Source organism: Pediculus humanus, genomic scaffold, assembly GCF_000006295.1.
Source record: "Pediculus humanus corporis 1103172107368 genomic scaffold, whole genome shotgun sequence".
Taxonomy (NCBI): domain Eukaryota; kingdom Metazoa; phylum Arthropoda; class Insecta; order Psocodea; family Pediculidae; genus Pediculus; species Pediculus humanus.
Genome location: NW_002986996.1, coordinates 261,146 through 280,704, shown reverse-complemented (window position 1 = coordinate 280,704; position 19,559 = coordinate 261,146). Strand labels below are relative to the sequence as shown.

At 26.3% G+C, this 19,559-nt stretch overlaps 1 protein-coding gene across 1 annotated transcript in view; it reads right to left on the bottom strand.

The window, feature by feature from the left end:
• Window positions 1-1,934: 1,934 nt before the first annotated feature.
• Window positions 1,935-19,559, bottom strand: part of Phum_PHUM007330 (lachesin precursor, putative) — a gene marked incomplete at both ends in the record, with an annotated part of 27,565 nt that continues 9,940 nt past the window's right edge. The window contains 3 exons of the mRNA XM_002422655.1: window positions 1,935-2,077; window positions 9,345-9,473; window positions 13,392-13,562. Of these exons, the coding sequence (XP_002422700.1) occupies window positions 1,935-2,077; window positions 9,345-9,473; window positions 13,392-13,562 (443 nt within the window). The remainder of the gene's footprint in view (window positions 2,078-9,344; window positions 9,474-13,391; window positions 13,563-19,559) is intronic.

Below are 19,559 nucleotides of genomic sequence, written 5' to 3'. Positions count from 1 at the left end.
CGGAAATAGAAAAAAGAAGCAAAAAAAAAAAAGAAAATCTTTCGAAAAAAAAAAAAGTTTTAAATCACTTTGTACGGAATTTCATTCTCGTTTTTTTTCCTTTCTTTCTTTCTTCTCTTCTTCTCTTTTCATTAAAAAAAAAATAAAATAAAAATCAATTTTTCATTCTGTTGAAATTAAATTTACAAAAAAAAAAAAAAACGGAAAACGGAAAAACGGGGGGGGGGAACTTCTTATTATTGATACACTTTAAAAAATGTGTGTGTATAACACGATGGATGGATTGATTAATTTCTTACAAATTTTCTATTTGTTTCCCCTCCTCGCTCTCTCTCTCTTTCCCTCTTTATCCCCACCCATCATCACGACATAAACTTCTCCCCTTTTTCTCCTTCCATTTCGATATCAACCCAACACCTCATTTTCCTCATCCTTAACGACGTACGTGAAAACATAATTAAATCGTTTCGAAACGTTTTTTCGCGTTTTTCACAATCGAAAAATTCCGCTATAAAACGCCTTCGAACGTCACAAAAATCGCGATATCCGTTGTGACGTCACACGTGAACATTCCATACAACTATTTATTATTATTCAAACTTGAATCTTGGGTTTCATTTTATATTTGTTTAACGAAAACTTATTGCAAAAAAAAAATTATTTGTTTATTATAAATAAATAAAAATTTAAGGACCCTCTAAATTTTCTTTTGAAAAAAAAACCGTTAAATTTTACTAATTTAATAATTAAAAAAAAAATCAACTTTGGAGAAAATGGTGGAAATTCAAAAATCCATTTGTAATTTTTTTTTTGGAAATAAACGCGCGATTATTTTAATTATCGGCCATTTTGTTTTTGTTGTTTAGTTTTAATAAATAATCTGATTGTTTAATTTACTACACTATTATTATTATTATTATTATTAAAATTATTTTTATTTTATTTTAATTCGGGGTTAAAGGCGGGGGATGGGAAAATACAAGAAAAGCCAGGGGTGACCTTTTTGTTTTTTTGAAAAAAAAAGGTTCGCAACGTGAAAAAAAAGTAATAAATAAATAAGGAACCCGGTTTTAAATTGTTTACACGATTTGAAAAAAATATATATATATTATTTAAACACGCGATTTTTTTTCTTTTGCTGCTGGTGTTGTAATCGTCGTCGTCGTTTTAGTTTTGTTTTTAAAAAGAAAATCGTAACTCGTTCTCGTTTTATAAAAAATATTGCAGATCTTTCCCGAATTTTTAAAAAATTTTCTATTTATGTGACGTCATTTTAAAAGTTTTTTTTTTTTTAATCGTGAATTGTTATTATCAGACAAGTGACAATAAAAATTTATTATTATTATTATATGTAATCCGACGTTCAATAAAACCAAATAAAAATTAAGACATTGTTTTTAAAAAAAAAAGAAAAACTTTAAATTGTGGTTCTGCTAATTTTCCACAAACAAAAAAAAAAAAGTAAAAAAAAAAGTAAAATAAAAAGTTTACTCTCAACTTTTCTTTTTCTTTTTTTCTTTTTTCCTTTTTTTTTTTTTATTTGGATAAGCTTCAGGTTGATAAATGGGACCGAAAAAGTTTTTTACTCTAATTTTTTTAATAACAGCAAGTCGTATTTTCACTTAAGAAAAAAAAAGAAAAAAAAGAAAGAAAAAGTAAAAAAAAAAAAGAAAATTCGAGCTTTCTGTGTTTTGGCTTAAGAAAACAAAAAAAAAACTTTTTCTTTCTTACTTTTTTTTTCTTCTATTAAATTCTTTTCAAGGAAAAAAAATAAAATATATATATATATATATATATACCAAAAAAAAAAAATTTAAAGGGGGTAGTTTTTGTTTCCCTCCGCCCCCCGCCCCCTCTCTCTCTACCGTCTCCATTTGTGAAAATAATCAAAAAGGTAGTAGGTAAGACCGCCATTAATATTTATCATGTTTAACTTACCCGTCTAAAAGCATTTCTCCTTGATTTTTTAACCAGTAATTGATTGTGTTTGGAAAAGCTTCGACGTAACATTCCAATTGTACGTTTGTACCCAATGGAGCACCCAATAATTGATTGGGTACTTTAATAACGGGAGCAACTGTAACAAAAAAAAATTAAATTAAAATTAAATTAAAATTCGAAAACGGGGTGGGGGGGGAAGAGAGAAAAAAAAATTTAATTTAATTAATTTATTATTAAATAATCCCGGTTTAAAAAAAAAAAAAAAATTTTCCTCGTTTTATTTATTTATTTCGTGACCTTTCACCTCACCGCCGCCATCACCACAACTTACGACCTCCCACCGCCTTTCATAAACGTTAATTACACGTTTTTAAAAAAAAGAAAACGTGGAGGAAGGGAGGGAGAGATGAGAAGAAAGAAAAAAAATTTCTTTCGAAATCGACTGAAAATATGAAAAGGAAAAAAAAAAAAATTTACGCACGTTTTTCATTTCTCTTTCCCCTCCCCTTCTTTCCCCCACTTTCTCCCTTTCCTTCCTGCCCTCCCCCAAAAAAAAAAGTTGGCTTGGTTTTATTGAAGTACTAATTATTTGATTCTTTAAAAAAAATTTTTTTTTTTATTTCGGATTTTTAAAAAAATTTTTTCGGATAAAAAAATTTTTTTTTTTTGGAGGGGGGTGGGAGGAGCAAAAGTAGGAGGACAAAAGGAGGAGGAGCGAGAAGTAGGAGGTTGAGAAATGAATTTTTTTTTTTTTTTATAATTGAACCGACACGCAATTAAAAAAGTTTTTTTTTATTTTTTTTTTAATGAAAAAAAAAAAAAATTTTTTTTTTTACGTGAATGTAAAAAGTTTAAGGATGTAACCGTCAAAAGTCGATCTTAAATATATTTTACCGTGAAAGGAACATACACAAAAAAAAGAAAAGAATGATGATAATAAATCACGATATAAGTAAAAAAAACGAAAAAATCACGAAAAGGTGCAAAAGGTTACGTAACCTTTTTTCGGAAACGTAGAAAGAAAGTGTAAATATTTCGAAAAGGATGACATAGTATATGTTTCGATGTGAAAACTCCGTGAATCGGTTTTTCACTCTCGGAAATTATTATTATTATTATTATTAGTGCGGAAGTGTGAAAAAAATATTTTTTTCCACATATTTTTTTTAACGAATTGTAAATACATTCACTTAAAAAACCGGAAATAGTCACCGCTTTCAATTTATCAAAACCGCAAAATGTTTTTTTTCTTTTTTTTACTTTCATAACATTTTTGAATTTAATTCACATGAGAGATTCATTAATTATTACAATAGTTATAAAATAATAATAATAATAAATTAAAATTCGTTTTAATTATTACTATAACCGTCTGGTTATGAACAAAAACCAAAGAAGAAAAATTTTTTTTTTTCTTTTTTTTTTTTCCTTTTTTCCTTTTTTTCAAAATGTTTTTGCCATTTATCATAAAAGAAAAAAAAAGATGTTTGTTAAAAAAAAAAAAAAAAAAAAGTTTAGCGATAAATTTTTCTGTTAAAAGAATTAAAAAAAAAAAAAAATTTTCCTTTCGTTTTTATATTCCGTTTGTGTGTTTCCTTTGAAAAAACACTCCTTTTATATCATTTAATCTTACAAAGGAAAAACAAGAGTGATTTGAAAATATAAAAAAAAAAAAATTTTTTTATTTTTTTTTAAAAAAAAAAACATCCGCGAGAGTAACAAGAAAAGAAAATCTTTTTTCTTCTAGAAAAAAAAAAAAAAGTCACTCCTATAAACAAAGTAAGCTTAAGTAATAAAATGCGTTTTACACTTACTACTCCCTCGTGCTTTTTAATAAATTCTCATAAATTACCGGTCGGGTATTTCGTGAGAGTCTTTTTTTGGCTTAAAGATTCAAAACCGTCACCGTATATAATATATAATTATTTAACAAAAATGAAATTGAAAACATGGCGGAAATTTTAAATACATCGTTAAATGTAAAACCATTATTATAATTATTATTATCATTAATTTAAATTTTTTCATATTTAATAAATGAATAAAAAAATTATTAATAATACACTCGCAATTTCGTTTCAATCTCCTAATTTTACCATTTCCCCTACGCTACTTATATTTGCTCCGCCCCTTTTTCTCCCCTCCAATTTAATACGCTTCTTTTTTTCCGCCCCACTCCTTATTGGTTTCTTTTTATTTTTTTCTTTCTCCCACTCTTACGCATTCTTTTCTTATTTGTCTCCCACTCTCATTAGCTTCTCCCATTTTTTACCCCTACCAATCATTTTTAATTTAATTCCTATGTACTATAATAATATGATATTAATTTTTTTTTTTTTTTTTGGAAATGAAAATACAATGGCGACGGAAAATTATTAATTATATTATTATTACGGGTTACATTTGGGGGATTGAGGGAGGGGGCTAAAAAATTAAAATTTTGTATTATGCATACGTAGAAAATAGGTTAAATTTGGTTGGTAATAACTGAGAGCAGACGGAAAGAGGGGGGGGTAGGTAAAAGAGAGAGAGAGAAAGAGAAATATTAATAAAAAGACGAAAAGAGATTTGAGAAAAAAGAGAAAGACATCGTTATATATAAAATAAAGCCAGAGAGAGAGAGAGAGAGAGGGAAAATATGACGAGAGGGCTTAACCCGAATTGCCCTTTTTCTCTTTTGTTTATTAATAAATAATAAATTTATTTAAATAATAATAATAATAAAAATATTAATAAAAAAAATTTTTTTTTTTTTTCGTTTACGGTTTTAATTATTAATTTCACGTGAATTTATTTTATTATTATTATTATCATTTTCGAGTTTAAATAATCTAATGACACGATTTTACATTTCTTTTTTTTTGTATTACATTAAATTATTCATTTTCCATTACTCGAAACTTACTAATATTTAAATATTAAAAAAAAAAAAGGAAAAGAAAAAAAGAAAAGAAAAAAGAACAATTAAAACGTAATTGATAAATAATTGAAACGCGCGTTTTTCCTTAATAGATTATTATTATTAAATAAAATTACGCGGAATTTGACGGTTGTAAAATGATGAATTAATTATTACGGCCTTACGTTAATTTTAATTTTTTTTTTTTTTGGAAGGGGGGACCTACTTTTTTTTTTATCAAAGGTAAAAAATGGGAAGGACGGAAAAGTGGAAAAATTAAAACGTTTAAATTTTTCACGTTTTACGCGCGTTTTTTTCCAGCGGCCTTTTGGATATTTTTGTTTTTTTTTTTTCCTCCAGGGAACCCATTGAATTTTTTTTTTTTTTTTACTTTTTATAGTTTATTAAAAAAAAAATGGTTTCACATAAAAAAGTCAGTTAAAAAAAAAAAATTTTTTTTTTATTTGCCACCTAAAGAAAATTTTTATTGCTTTTTTTTTTTTAATGAATTTTTAGGTTTTGTTGTAAAAATAGTAGTAATAATAATAATAGTAATAAAATAATAAAAATTTATGTGAAAAAATAAATAAATAAATAAACGTTTTTTTGCAAAAAAAAATCCGTTTTTAGTTCATATTTAACTCCGATTTTTTGGGCGGGGGAGGGCGTATCACCGTCTTTTTTTTTCTGCTGTTGCGTTAAATTTAAAACGAAATCGTCAAAAGAAAAGCAGAATGAAAAATTTTTTTTTTTTCCTAATAGTTAAATGGCCAATTAAAAAGGTTAAAGTTGAAAAATATTTTCAAATGTGACATTTCCAAACAATTTTTACGAGTTTTTTTTAACTTAAGAAAAATATACCCGTACGTATGTTTATAATAACGAAACGGGTTTTTTTAACGTAAGAAAAATACACCAATACGTATGTTTATAATAACGAAACGGGTTTTTTTTAACGTAAGAAAAATATACCCGTACGTATGTTTATAATAACGAAACGGGTTTTTTTAACGTAAGAAAAATATACCAATACGTATGTTTATAATAACGAAACGGGTTTTTTTTAACGTAAGAAAAATATACCCGTACGTATGTTTGTAATAACGAAACGGGTTTTTTTCATTAAAAATTTTGAAATTACGAAAAATTTAAAAACAAAAAATTTTTTTTTTTTCGTCGTCGTCGCTATCGTTGTCGTCGACGCCGCCATTTTGATTATGACGTCACTCCGCGTAAAAAATTATTTTATTTTCACGCACTTTTACTTTATTATTATTTGGATTTCTCCAAAATCTGTCGCGAAAGCAAAAAAAAAAAAACGGGAAGAAAAAAAAAAATTTTTTTTTCTTTTTTGTTCCCGTTCGAATGATGGGATACAATGGGGCGGAGGGAGGGGGGAAAGACACGAAAAAAAAGGCTCGATTAGTTTTTGATTTTGTTATTCAACTGTAAAATAAAAAATTGATGATATTCTTTCTTAAACTTAACTTCGGTGAAATAAAAAAAAAAAAAAAGAAAATTCCACGATAATTTTTTTTAACAATTCCAGTAATAATAATAATAATAATAATAATAATAATAATAATAATAATAATAATAATAATAATAATAATAATAATAATAATAATAATAATAATAATAATAATAATAATAATAATAATAATAATAATAATAATAATAATAATAATAATAATAATAATAATAATAATAATAATAATAATAATAATAATAATAATAATAATAATAATAATAATAATAATAATAATAATAATAATAATAATAATAATAATAATAATAATAATAATAATAATAATAATAATAATAATAATAATAATAATAATAATAATAATAATAATAATAATAATAATAATAATAATAATAATAATAATAATAATAATAATAATAATAATAATAATAATAATAATAATAATAATAATAATAATAATAATAATAATAATAATAATAATAATAATAATAATAATAATAATAATAATAATAATAATAATAATAATAATAATAAAAATTTCCAAAAAAAAAAAAAAAATTGAAAAAAACTGAAAAAACTTTATAGAAAATATATATTGATTTTAACTTTTTTTTTTTTTTGAAAATTTCACTTCTCTCTCTTTCTCTCTTTCTTTCACTCTCTCATTCTCTTATTAATGAATTTTTAATTATCATTAGTTCCTTTTTTCATTTTCTTTATCTTTTTCTTTGTTTTCTTGTTAATTAAGAATAAATTTAAAATCGAACTTTAAAAAAAAAATAAAATAAAATAATAAAAATCTTGAAAAAATAAAAAGGTGTTAATTTAAAAAAAAAAAAAAAAAAAAAAAAAAGGTAATCGAAATAAACTGGAAAGAAGTTGGATGAGGGAGATGAAGGGAGGCGGGGGGCAAAGGGGGAGGGGGTTAAAAAACTTATTTAAAATGTTTAAATATCAGGAAAAAAAAACAATTAATGAAATTGCAAATAATCCAGTTAAGTTCCAAAATCGACTCCGGAATTATGTTTAAATAAATATATATACATGTAATAAATTTTTTTTTAGAAAGAGAGAGAGAGAGAGAGAGAAAAATCGATTTTTAAAATAAAAAAAATAATAATAATAATGAAAAAGACATTGTTTGCATGTCGTGGCACGAGAATAAATGCAGACGATATCGATTAAAAAAAAAAAAGGTAATTAAAAAAACAAAAAAAAAAAAAATTAAAATAAATTAATTTTTTTTTGGAAACGTGCTCCTGTTCATGTTGCAAATTTCCAAGGAAAATGATTTCCAAGGAGGAGTAGGAGGAGGAGGAGGGAGTAAGAAAGGGGGAGGAGCGTCGGGGAATGAGAGAAGGCGGTGTATTTTCTTTATTTACCTGTCTCCGTTTCTGATTTAGTAAAAAGGTTAAAACATCATATAAATACCCAGTTTAAAAAAAAAAAAAAGAATGCAAATAAAATTAATAATGGCGATTAATTTTTTCCAGGAGAAAAAAGGCGGTACGGCGGATCGGCGGAGTGTAAACAAAAAAAAAAAAAATTTTTTTTTTTTTTTTGTTCGTTTTTTAATTCTTTTGATATTTATATATATAAACATTTTCATACGACAACGTGGGTACCTGGATAACAAAAAAAAATAAAATAAAATGTGGGTCCAATTATCGAGCTGGAAAAACAAAATGATGATGATGATAATGATAATAATAATAATGATGATGATGATAATAGTAAAGGATGCGACGATAAAAAAATTTAATTTTTTTTTATAATACACGTTTCCGCGTTTTTTTCGATTTCGAAACATTAAAAAAAAAATCTTTCGTTACTTCTCGAAAAAAAAATCGATAAATCGATTATTTTTCGATTTTTCGATAGTTTTATATTATAATTTAAAAAACTTTATAAATGAAAATTTTTTTTTTTGGGGGGGAGGGTATAAATAAAGCTTTATTAAAAAATAAATCCAAAAAAAGGTAAAAGGTTTTCATCGTCATTATCATCATTATTATTATATTATAATTATTATTATTATTATTTTTTTGTTTAAATTTAAAATAATTTATTATAGTCTTTGATTTATAATTAAATTTTTTTCGAAAAAAAAAAAAATAAATTCTCTTGGAAATTTGTTTAAAAATTTTCTACGTAAGTGTAAAATGTTAAAACCTTTTAAAACTTTAAAAAGGTTAATACCGAGACCGGTTTCCTCTTTAAAAGAACCATAAAATTATTTGAAATTATTTTCATACCCCCTCCTCCCCTTACCCCCATTCTCCCCCGCTTTCTTTCTTTCTCTCTCTTTCTGTTTGTCTCCTACCATTTTATTTAATGTTCTCGCTCTTTCTCTCACTTTTTTAAAGTAAAAGCTTTCCTTTATCAGCTGTTACAAATCTCAACGGTTTCCTCTCTCTCTGTGTATGTGTGTGTGTGTGTGTGTCTACGTCTGTAAAATTTCCCTTTAACCTTTTGCTCTCTCTACTTTTGATGATAGTATTTCATAATAAAAAACACTAAAACAACCCTAAATTACAGGGGTCGGAAAATTAAATATGTTTTTAAACTATAAATTAATTAAACCGATTTGTTTAATTTATTTATTTATTTTTTTTTTACCCCGTCATCCCCTAAATTGTTCTACGTAGTTTTAAAATGATAACTGATAAGGATGTCCAGACGCAAAAAAAATTCTGAACTGAAATGGAGGCGGGGGGGGGAGTGGTCATTCAGTTCGGTGTAATATTTTTAACTTTAAAAAATTTATTATGAGGTTATCAACCCATTCAAAATGTTTTTTTTTTGAGGTAAGGGGGTCATATGGGGAGGTGAACGGCGCAAAAAAATAGGGAGGGGGAGGGGGAGGGGGTCAGTCGATTAATTATTTATTTTAAAAAAAATTTGTATTAAATTCCCTCACGTATAAATTTAATAAAAAAAAATTATTTTTTTTAAGAATCTTCGGGTTTGTTTGTTGGTAACAAACAACGAGGGGAGGGGCAGGGGAGAAATACTTACAGTTAACGTTGAAAATGACTCTTTTGCTCACAGCTGGAGGAACATCATTGGATGCGATACATAAATAAGCTCCCATTTGTCTTCTTTCGACTCTCCAAAAATGTAAAGCGTTACCGTTATAAACATCAACTGGAAAAACAAACAGACAAATTTATTTTAAAAAATAAATTATCGGATGACGAATATAAAAAAACCGAAATTACCCGATGATGTGTTTGTTCGTTTGTTTATTTTATCCGTTATCGGGTCACGTTGTCAATATATTAAATTAAATTAAACGTGGAATAAGAAAGAAAAAATTAAATTCTTTCATTTTATCGAATCAAGTTTTTATGAAAATATTTAATAATATACGATAAGTTAATATTAAAAAAAAAAACAGAAACAACCGTTGGGGGTCCGGACGTGAAGCTTTTGCGGTCGTCAAACTTTTGCTGAAAAATTCTAACAGGAAAACCCTTCCGGGTTATAATAAATTTTTTACTCAAACCTCAGGTGCAAATTTTATTGAAAAGACTTTTTTTTTTTTTTTTTTTAGGAAAAAAGAAGGATAGGTAATTTAATTTTATTGAAATTGTTGTTGTTTAAAAAACTCAGAAGGAAAGTGCGAAGAAAATTTTTTTTTTTTTCCGGAAAATTTTAACGGTTTTTTTTTTAACGATACGCGGCGTTTAATGATAACAACAAACAAAAAAAACGCAGCGATAAATTTAAAAAATTTTTAATTACCTAAATAATTTAATTTAAAATAAAATAAACGAATTTCACAAACGCGTATGTACGTATCGGTCCGCCATTTTTATAATTTTCTGACGTCATAACACGTGACTACTACTGTAAATATTTTTAAAAAATTCGCGCGTTAATTTTTTACCAACCGAAATTTATATTTTTTTTCTTCTTTCTGGAATATTCTCTTTCTTCTTTTTTTTTTTTTTTTACAAAATTGATTTAAAAACCTATTTCATTTTTTTGGGGGGGGGGATTTTTTTTCATTTTTTTTGGGGGGAGAGGGAATTTTTTTGATATAAAGTCACACGAGTGATTTTAATATCCTCTTTTCCGAAAACCCTTTTCCAGAACATTGAATTTCATTTTTTTCATTTTTTTTTTTATTCATTCATTCATTCTAAGGCATAAAAATTTTTTCTAAACTTAAACTTGTCAGCAGCCATTTTAATCAAATTAATCAAAAAAAAAAAAAAAAAAAATTTTTTAACATTCTGCTTACACGATAAAAAAAATTTTTTTCCACATCGAAACAAACACACACACGTGATTATTTGTTGTTAATTTATTTACTTTCCTTTCGTAACATTTAAAAAAAAATTCCAGTCGTTTTTAAACAATTATTATTATTATTATTATTATTATTATTATTATTATTATTATTATTATCGGTTTAAATTTATTCTAGAAATTTACATATCGTGTTATAAAACATTAAATAAAACATCTCTTAGCCAAATTTCTTTTTTTTCTTTTTTTTTTTGAATTATGTATTTTTTTTTTTTATTTAAAAGAACATTCACCTGAAAATTTTTTTTCTTACTTACTTTTCTCTCTCTCTCTCTCTCTCTTTCTCTCTTTCTCTCCTTCTTTCATCATCTCTTTTTTTTCTAAAAACGGTAATTTTTAAAACGGAAAAAAAAGAAAAATTTTTTTCTCACACAAAAGTAAAAAAGAATAAAATAGGAACGAAAAAAAGAGAGAAAGCGAGAAGGAGATGATAGGAAAGAGAGAGAGAGAGATGGGGGAGAGAAAGATAGATGAAGAGAGATAAAAAACGCGTTTTTTTTTAAATTTTTACAACTCCTTTGAGATGAGATTTCACACTATTGGCAATCGTCTCTCGTGAGATTATAAAAAATGAGAGAGTCCATGATAACATCATCCTTAGTTTAATTTTAAATTGAATCTTACATCTCTCTCTCTCTTTTTTTTTTTTTTTTAAATTTTTTTCACGTGCTAAAATAATTAGTAGACATTTCGAGACGGTAAAAAAAATGATGATAATGATGATGAGGATGATGATGATGATGATAAAAATAATAATAATTTTTTTTCTAACTTTTTTTTTAATGTTAATAAAAAAAAAAAAAAAAAAAACGGTTAGAGAAAGATGAGAATTTGAATCGGGGAATTTGCGATGAGAGAGAAAAAGAAAGATAGATGGTGATGGAGAAGAAAGAAAGAAAGAGAGAAAAAGAGAGAAATGTGGATAGTGGGAGGAGAAAAAAATAGAGAAATATGGATAGTGGAAGGAGAGAAAAAGAAACAGAGATGCAAATTGGTGAGAAGGAAGAGAAAGGAAGGAATATGCGAGTAATAATGGTGAGAAGAAAGAGCAAGGAAGAGGTGTAAATGGTAATAGTGAGGAGAGAAAAAGAGATAGAGGTACGAATGGTGATGGTGGAGAGAGAAAAAGAGAAAGGAAGGTGCGAATTGTGATGTTGAAAGGAAAGACAGACAGAGAGAAAGAGAGGCAGAGATGCAAATGATGAAGGCAAAGAAAAAGAGAGAGAGGAAGATGAGAATGATAAAGATAGGAAAAGAAAGAGAGAGAAAAAAATTAAAAAAAGCGAAATAAACGAATTCGAAAAAAAAATAAAAAGTAAAAATTTTCTACTCCGAGTTTTTAATTAGGTGGAAAAATTATAAAAGGATTCAAATTTTTAAAAGTTTTTAAATCTTTTTAACTTAACATTAGTTTAATAATAAAATTTTGAATTTTAATTTCATCGAATCCTTTTTTAAAACCTTTTTTTTCTACTGATAATGATGAATATAAAAAAAACCAAAAAAGGTTTGAAAGTATAAATATAAATATATAAAAACAAATCTCAAAAAAATAAAAAAAAAGTTTACTAAAAAATTTTATATTATCACGCTGATAAACACAAGGTGGGGAAATAAAGGGGGGAAGAAGGGTGAGGGGGAAGATTGAGGAAAAAGAAAAAAAATTCAATTTTTACCTCAAAAATATAAATCGGCGGGGTGGCAGAAAAAATGGCGGCGGTTCTTTACGTTTCAAAAAAGAAAATTTCATAATTTTTCATTTACGTTTCCGTTTTTCTTTTAAATTGACCTTTGAACTTCTTCAAAATTTTTCAATTTGAAAATCTTAATTAATGACTACACGTGCGGGAAATATTTTTTTTTTTTTTTGAAATGAAAAAAAAACGTCATCGTTCAATGACGTAATTAATAACGTAAAACTTTTTTTTTTTTTTTTTTTTTTTAATAAATTTTCTCGTTTTGATTTTCTTTTACATCTTTATCTTATTATTACTCTATGGAAAAATATTATGTATTTATTAAAATTAATTATATACATAAAATTTTATACTTTTCTTATATTTTAATTAATAAAAATTATTATTTTTTATTTATTTATTTATTAATAAAACCTAATTTACCTACCTACCTACCTACTACTACTACTGCGATCGTAAATTTTAATGAGCTCGATGAAAAGTTTTATTTTAGTCAAATGATTAAAATCATTTATTTTCCTCGAAGATTTTCTCCTCCTTCTTCCTCTCCCTTCCTCCTTCCCCCCTCCCTTTTCCTCTATTCATCTCTTCCTACTCGCTTATTTGTTTTCAAGTTTGACATCATTGATTTTCTCGCTTTTCCTTGCACCACCTGCGACCGGTTACAAGGGTTTCGATATTGCACGAGTTTTGAATGACATTAGTCTTACTAAATAGTAACCTTTTGTTTAGGTGAAAATACACCGGAATAAAACAACCGAAAAACGACAAATAACGGAGCACAAGAGAGAGAGAGAGAGATAAACATTATCGAGAAAGAGAGAGAGGATGAGAGTTTACGCCTTAATATATTTTAAACGTTACGCACATACACGCGCGTTTAATTTGCCTTTTAAAATTTTTCTTAAATTTAAAAAATCTTTTTTTTTTTTTCAAAATAGCGTCGGTTTGTCGTCCCGGAAGGAGAAGGAGGTATGGGTGGGGGAAGCGTGCGCGCAGTAAAAAAAAATTAATAATAATAAAAAAGAGGAAAAGAAAAAGAAAAACAAACCTTTGGTTGAATTTCTCGGACCCGTTCTTAAAATAATAGGTTCTCCATCTTCTCTTCTCCATGTGACACGTGGGGGAGGATGTCCAGTAGCTCGACATAATAACGTTGAATTATCTCCTTCTTGAACTGATAAATCCGGACTCGTTTCTCCATTTAATATGTCTGGCGGAACTGAAAACAAAAAAAAATCCGTTTTGATTCTTCTTATTTTTTTGTCAATTACGTTATAAACGTTTTTTCCTTTATTAAAATAATTGCCAACATCCAAAAAAAAAAACCGTTAAAAAAATTTCAACTCAAACGTTTTTTTTTTTTTTTAAATCGGAATCAAAATAAAAAGGGTAGTTTGCGAGGGTTGTATATATGTAGATAATTACAACAAAATACGTTCGCGTGAATTTTTATTAGGTTTTAAATGGAAAAAAAATTATTTCGACGCGTTCGAACCTTAAACGTTCAGAGGGCAATTAAAAAAAACGTTAAGAGGATTTTTTTCATAAAAAATCGGCAAAAAGTTAAATCTTTTTTTTTTTTAACGGAAAACCTGAAAGTTCAAATTTTAGTTTTTTTTTTGTTCTCTCTCCTCCCCCCTCTCTCTTCCCTCACCATTTTTTTATTGATTTATTTTTTGGGGCGACCAAACGTAAAAAAATTTGCGTGTTTGAATTTTTTTTAATTTAAAATAATTTTCCCGCTATTAACGAGAGCAGAACGAAAAAAAAAACCGATTGGAATGAGAAAAAAAGGAAGAAAAAAAATTTTAAGTAAATAAAAGGAAGTCGAAAATGTCAAAGGAAAATAAAAAAAAAAAAATTTTTTTTTCCTTTTTTTTCTCATCCATTGAAATTAAAACAAGATAGAATATTTTTTTTTTCAACTTTGACGGTTTTCGTTTTATGACTCAAAAAAAAATTTTTTTTTTTTTCTTATTGTAATACATGTATAATAAAAAGGAAAAACGTGGAAAAATCAAAAGAAAGAAAGAGAGAAATTGTTAAAAAAAAGAGAGAATATGAGATAAAATTATAGACAAACAAAAAAAAGAAAAAAATAATACGAAAAACAAAGAAATAGAGAGAGAAAGAAGAAGAAAAAGAAAGACAAAAACGCAGAAAGAGAAAAAGTAAGACCGAATGATAAAATAAAAAAAAAAGAGAGAGAGTGAAGGAGGAAAAAATTGACTGAACAAATACATACTATAATTAAAAATAAATGAAAGAAAAAGAAAGGGCGAGAGAGAAAAAAGTATGAAATTATGAGAAAAATAGAAAAAGAGAACAGAGAGAAAAAAACAGAATGATAAAAAAGAAAAAAAGATGGGAGAGAGAGAGGAAACGATGAAGAAGCAAGAAAAAAGCAAGACGGAAAAAAGTGCGGATATAGCAAAATAAAAAAAAAATTTGAAAGAGAAAGACAGAGAGAGAGAGAGAGAAGGAGAAAAGAATAGAATAATAAATAAACAAAAGAGAGAGAAAGAGAGAGGGAGAAAGAAATAGAATAATAAATAAGCAAAAAAGAGAGAGAGGTAATGATAAGAAGGAGGTAGAACGATAAAATTCTGCAAGAAAAGTAGAGAGAGAGAGAGAGAGAGAGGGGAAAAAAGGAATAGGCATACAATGATTCATAAACAAGAGAGAGAAAGTGAATGAGAGCAGAAAAAGAGTGAGAGAGAGAAAGAGAAATGGACAGTACGATTAAAAAATAAAAGAGAAAAAAATGAATAAGCATGCAATGATTCATAAACAAGGGAAAGAACATGAATAAGAGAGAGAGAGAGAGAGAGAGAGAGAGAGAGAGAGAGTGAAACGAAGACATATAGTACAAAATTAAAAAACAATCAATTCAAAAAAAAAATTACAACAAAATTTTCCATAAATAAATATTTCATTTAAGTTAACGACAAGACAGACAGAGAGAGAGAGAGAGGTAGAAAGGAAGAGAAAAAATTTTTTTCCATACAAATGCGACAACAGGAACAACAACAACAACAGCAAAAAAAAAGAATTAAAATCAAAAAAAAAAAAAAAGTTTTTTTTTTACAGCACAAAATGATTTGAATTCCCTAAAGCCAAACCTTTTATAGTTTGTCTGTGATGTTATACGTAATAAAGTTTTACAACTTTATATTGCACAGATCAGTGGTTTTTAACCTTTTATTCACTAGATAACCTTTTTTTTTTTTTTTCATTCTTTCTTCTTCCCCTTCTCTTTTTTTCTTCTTCTTCTTCTTCCACTTTTTTTTTCTTCTTTCTTTATAAATTTTTATTGAGTAATGAAGAACAGAAAACTTTTATTTAGAGGGAGGGAATGAAAAAAAAAAAAAATTTTTTTTTTTCTTGTTTAAAAGATTATCGATAAAAAATCATTATTATTATTATTATGTCACGATAATAAACGTCGTTAATTTCGCTCGTGATAACGATAAATATTTATTTTTTTATTTATTCTTACTCCCCGGCCCCCGCGCCGCCTTCCACGTAATTTTATTTATTTATTAATTTAATTGTAAGAAATTTAATAAAATATAATTTTTCCTTTTCCTTTCCATCCTCGTTTTTTCCCGCAATTTTTTTTTCCTTTGATAAAATTTGTTTACAAATGTAAATAAAAATGAATCGTCGTGGCAAAGGAATTTTTCCCTCCCCTTCCCCCCTCCTTTCTTATTCGTTTCGTATCCTTTTCATCATCAACTTTTGATTTTACTTACGTCTAACGTAAATAAATGCTTTTGTTCAATGCTTTCAATTCAAACTTTCAATCTCTTTGTTCAAATTTGTTGTTAAATTTAATTTCTAATAGTTTTATTATTATTATTATTACTATTTCTTCCTAGAAAAAAAATGTTAAAGAGAGAAAGAGAGAGAGAGAGAGAGAGAGAGAGAGAGAGAGTAGGGGGAAGGAAAAATGGAGGAAAATGTAGGAAATAATAAAAAATAATATGAAATAATTTTTTTTTTTTTCACGAATTATTTTCAAACAAATTAAAACCGGAAGTTATTTTTTTTAAATACGTACGCGCACCCACGCACAAGCACACGCACACGCACACATACGCGTACACGTGGGAGAGAGAGAGATATAGAGAGAGAGGAGGAAAATGGAAGAAATAAAAAAGGAAAATAAAAATTTGAAATATTTTTTAATTTTTTTTTCACGAATTACTTTGAAACAAATCAAAACCGGAAGTTATTTTGCTTAAATACACGTGCACTTGCACACGCACACGTGGGTTAGAGAACAAAAAAAGGAAGGAAAAAAAGAAAAAAAGGAAAAAAAATATGGACTCGATTATTCGATGAGATTTGCGGAACGTAAGATTTCATTTTGTGCTTATTAAATAATTTTTTTTTTGTCTTATTCCACGTCAAAATATTATTATCATTCGAAAAAAAAAGAATAAAGAGAGAAACGAAAAAAAAACATTTTAAAATATTATAAATTTTAAAGGGGAGGATGCGGGGGGGGAAAGGGAAAAAGGAAGAAAGAAAAGGAAACATGGGAACAATTTTTCATTTTTGTTAATTTTAACTTTTTTTTTTTTTTTTTAAATGACAAAAGAGACAACTCAAATTAAAAACTGGAAGAAAAAGAAAAATATTCATCCGCCGCTGGAATAAAAAAGAAAAGAAAAAAAAACCTGGAGAAAATCTATTTTTTCTCTTCTTCTTCTTCCACGTTTTTATTTTAATTTTAACACACAAAACTTTTGTCATTGATTTATTAGCCGATTTCTCGTTAGCGCAATTATTTAAAAGACTTGGAAGATTTCCTTTCCTGATTAAACAATTTTTTTTTTTTTTCTACAAATGATGAATTTTTACAAAAAAAAAAAAAAATTTCATAAATCCTTAACCCTCCCTCCAGGTATCCCTTTTCCCCTCCCCTTCCTTCCCTCATCCCTCTCCTTTCCACCTCCTTCCCCCGTTCGTTTTTCTTACACTTTCTTTTATTTTTTTTTCTTCCTTTCATTGACTTTTTCTCCAAGTCTTTTCCTTCTTTCTTTTTCCTTTTTTTTTCTTTTCTATAACATCTTCCAGATTCCAAGTTCGAAGATTTTTTACAAAAAAAAAAAAAAAATCATTTCCGGTTATTTAAATTTATTTATTTTTTTTATTTAAATCTAATAAATTTAAAATTTTATCATTATCTGACATCCACATCACATTATTTGTTTCCTTTTTTCTCAAAAACTTTTCTTCCATTCTACCCTTTCATTTTCCCATCTCATCCCTTAAAATTCATCCCTTAATATTATCCTTATCCTTCCTTTTTACTTTCTTTAAAAAAAAAATTTCTTTTTTTTATTTTTATTATCCTTCCGGTGGTGCACACAGTTTTAAAATTCGAAATTTTTTTTTTAAAATACCGCAGAAATTTTTATAACTTCTCCCCATCGCCTTTTCACCCTCACCCACCCCTTTATTGTTTCCTTCCCCTCACAATAAAATAAAAAAAGTCTTAAAATTACTATTATTATTATTATTATTATTATTATTATTTTATTTAAAACATAAATTATGTTTTTGATATACGAGTTGTTGTAAAAGAAAAAAAAATTCGAAGGGGGAAGTGTGGCGGTGGGGGCGATGGGGGGTATGAAATAAAATTAATTTGATAAGTGAGAAAAATATTACAAAAAAAAAAAAAAAAAACTTTCGAGTTTTATTATTATTATTATTATTATTATTATTATATACGCACCGAAAAAAAAGGTTTTCAGGTTTTTTTTTTTATTTTTTTATTTAAAAGTTTTTTTGAAATCAACGATTCGAATTAACTTCAACCAGACGTTTTTTTTTCTTCTGCTTCTTATTTTTTTTTATCTTTTTTTCCTTCTTCCCCCTCTTCCTTTTCCTTTTTTTTTTATTTCCTTCCGCTCTTTTTAACATTTTTAAAAACTTTTTCTTTTTTTTTTTTTCGATTTTAAAAATTTACATTTATACCATCTCTCTAATTCAAAAATTAAAAAAAAAAGAAAAATTTTTTTTTTTCTTTTATTTTCTCTCCCTGTCTCCCCCTCCCCATCTCTCCATTCCTCTCTTCTCAAACGTGACAGACACGTTCGGGTTTTTTTTTTTAAAATAATTTCTTTTTAATAAATTAAAAAAAAAAAAATTTCGTCCGATTTTATTTTAATTTTTTTTTCTCCAGTTTATAATAAAAAAAAAAATTTCTCCAGTTTTTTTCCAGTTTCTCTTATTTTTTTTGAAATCTATTATTCAAAAAAAAAAAAAAAATTTTTTTTAGATTTATAATAAAATATTAAATTTTCACACGTTTCGAACAACAATGATATCATTTGTTTTATTTTAATTAGAAAAGTTAAAAGAATATCATAGAGTAAATAAACGGAAAAATTTATTTAAAAATTTTACACCTCGGCAACATTTATATATAAATTTTTCACGTCGTTATTATCTCTCTCTCTCTCTCTCTCCTTCTCTCTCTTTTTTTGTAACCTTTATAAATAATTAAAACAAATATATATTTTTTTATATAAAATAAATTTAACTTAAAACCAGACAGTTTATACAGTTGGCAATATTTGTTAAAACCTAAACTAAGTAATCAACTTTGTTGTTGTTGTAGATTACTTTGGAACCGCAAAATTTTCTTTTTACCCGCGACAAAAACAAAAAAAATTTTTTTTTTTTTTTTTTAAAACCACGACGACTAAAAATAAATGTAAAAAAATATTACCTCTAAATAATTTACCGACTTTGTTTTTTACTTTTTTTTTATAACCCCTTCTCCTTCCTTTCCTTTCCCCCAGCCCCCCCCCCTTCAAAAAAAAACAGAGAAAAAGAGAAAGAGAGAAGGAAAATAAAATAAAACGATGCGGGTGCGTGCGTAGGCGTGCAACAAAAAACAAAAACTAACGAATGAGAGAAAGAAAGAGAGAGATAGGAAAAGTTTTTTTTAAATTTTCCCGCCAAAAATTTTCTTTAACAAAAAAAGAAAAAAATTGTTTAAATTTATTCATAAGTAATTATAATCTTCAGGTAATAATAATAAAACGTAATTAAAAATTACAAAATAAATGAGTTGTTTTAATAATAATAATAATAATAATGATAATAATAATAAATGATTTTTTTGTTTTAATGTCGTGACCGCAGACGATGGGAAACGTTAAAATTACACATTTTATAATATACCAAAATGCAT